Here is a 2316-nt window from a genome sequence, read left to right as displayed (position 1 = left end):
TTAACACTAGAACTACCGACGATTGACATATACCTACTTCTACCGGAGGGGTCAAAATGACTTGTTTCTTAAATTACTAAGACATTTAAGAAAAGACAGCAATTTTTACGGTTTTATATATTTTTTTACTTTTATGAACAAAAATTGAATATAATCTGAATAATAATAGTAATATAATAGCAATAATTTATTAAATAATTATGCATAAAAATCAAAGACATTTTTTGCAAGTTATAGTTGTTTTAGCAGAACATTTACCACAGACTCGTTTATGGCATGTACCACAAATATTGTTCGTTTTATTATTAGTACACTGTGCGATTTGACACCGTTTACGTTTCATCGAAATATGTGTCTGGTTTTGTGACGATGTAGATGATGATATTCCTTCTGCTTGAACTGTAGATCGACCGGTTAGTTCTTTGTAGTCAATTGCAAGCTCTTCGGATAACTGGAATAAAAAGTCTTTTCTTGAAATATTTTCTCCTGTTGTCTCTTTATATAATATCCAGGCATTTATTCCGGCAAGATCTAGGATATTGTAAAACACTTGTAATGGCCATCTTCGAGATCCAGCTTTCACAGTATATTTCCGAGCCATTTGATCCGTAACATCTACGCCAAATTTGGTATTGTTATAAAATGTAACCGTTTCAGGTAAACGTTTGCCATCTTTTTCAATTTTCACTGACTTATGTTTTGAACTGAGCACTAATACTTTTTTATTAGGTTTACTCTTGTATATGGTCAGAGTACATTTATCTGTTTTATAAAGTACTGTCGAGAAACGAGACACGTTATCCTTTTTTGATTTTGCAAGTTTAGGTAGTTCTCTCTTATTTTGTCTAATGGTGCCAACTAAGGAAGTTCTTTTAGTTAGTAGTTTTGTTGCTAATGGCAAACTTGTAAAGAAATTATCTGTTGTAACTGTTCTCCCGCAACCAATATATGGATCTATAAGTTTTAGGACAACAAATTCACCTAAAGGTACGGATAATCTCATTTCATCTTTTCCTAAGTAGGGAAATGCATTTACAACATATTTACTTTTTACATCCGACGCCAACCAGAATTTTATACCAAACTTATTCGGTTTGTTTGGCATATACTGCGTAAATCTACATCTGGTTTTGGTCGGGAATAATTGCTCATCAACTGTAATGGTAGCACCTGGTTTATAACAAATCTGACTGTTTTCAACGAATTTATTCCATACCTCTGAAACTAATGCAAATTTATCTGTTTGCAATCTTTGGCTTCTTTCATTTTTCTTATCGAACCGAATTAGCCGAAGAATTTCGGCGAATTTATTTCTGCTCATTGTCTCAGAGAAAAATTTCGGACCCCATTTTTCGGACCATAAATATGGAAGTTTTAGGTTTTTTGCTTCGTATGCACCACGAGCATATAAAATTGCTATAAACGCATTCAACTCTGCTAACGATACAGTCCAGTCATGGTTATTCAGAATTCGACGACCTTCTGCTTCAGTGCAAGTTTTTATATGTCTCATAACACTATTGCAAAGTATCAGAGAAAATGCTGTTTTTACACTACCTTTCATGATATGTCGTTTCGCGTATGCCGTTGGACCTGGCATTTCTTTGAAAATGTTGTGTACTGGTAATCTTCCTGGTGTTGAACCCTCTTGTAGTTTTTTCCACATAGTGCCGTCAACAGATATTTCTGATTCTTGATCGATTACAGACATTTCAACATCCTGATCACTTTCACTTTCAGAATTAGAAAAAGCTTGGATATTTTTACTTTTTCTACGCAAACGTCGAAGTACTTCATCTTCACTGTCAGTATCGGATGACTCGCTTGGACTTTCGTTGTTTGATGGAAGGTATTCACTTGTACTTCCAACTAGATCACTTTCATCGTACTCTGTATCGGAACAATTTTGTTCCAAATTATTTATTTCTTTCAATAATTTACTCCTTTGTGCAATTTTTCCCATTGTTTCTTTCGAAGTAATTTTATGGGTTCTAATATTTCAGCAGTTTGCGATATGATTTGCACAAACATATACTTCTAAAACTTTACAGAATATAGTTGTATAGCGAATATAGTTTGTTTCTGATAGACGACTGAGTTGTATATGGCAGCGTTTCTGATGATCGACTGAAAGTAATCTGACCTCTGATCCATCTGAACGTGACCTTGACTGAAGTAAATACTGCAAGTAATGGCCAAGCGTAAACAGTAGGGGGGTCAAAATGACTCATCTCGGTATATGTAGGTATACTGCATACAAATTTACAACAAAATGATAAAAAAAAGAAAACCGTTTTACAGAATTAATTATTTGTA

General features: G+C 33.9%; 1 protein-coding gene across 1 annotated transcript; it reads right to left on the bottom strand.

Moving 5' to 3' along the window:
• Nucleotides 1-282: 282 nt before the first annotated feature.
• On the bottom strand, nucleotides 283-1963 carry LOC108578341 (piggyBac transposable element-derived protein 4-like; the record flags this gene model as incomplete). The annotated part of the gene is made up of 2 exons (XM_017941654.1): nucleotides 1942-1963; nucleotides 283-1890 (listed from the first exon to the last, which is right to left on the bottom strand). Coding segments are annotated over exons 1-2 (1630 nt in total), but the record flags the coding sequence as incomplete, so codon positions are not given.
• Between the last annotated feature and the right edge of the window lie 353 nt (nucleotides 1964-2316).

This window comes from Habropoda laboriosa, unplaced genomic scaffold (genome assembly GCF_001263275.1).
Source record: "Habropoda laboriosa isolate 0110345459 unplaced genomic scaffold, ASM126327v1 C6135565, whole genome shotgun sequence".
NCBI classification, from domain to species: domain Eukaryota; kingdom Metazoa; phylum Arthropoda; class Insecta; order Hymenoptera; family Apidae; genus Habropoda; species Habropoda laboriosa.
Note: the sequence above shows the minus strand (reverse complement) of the source record. Positions and strands in the feature narration are given on the sequence as shown.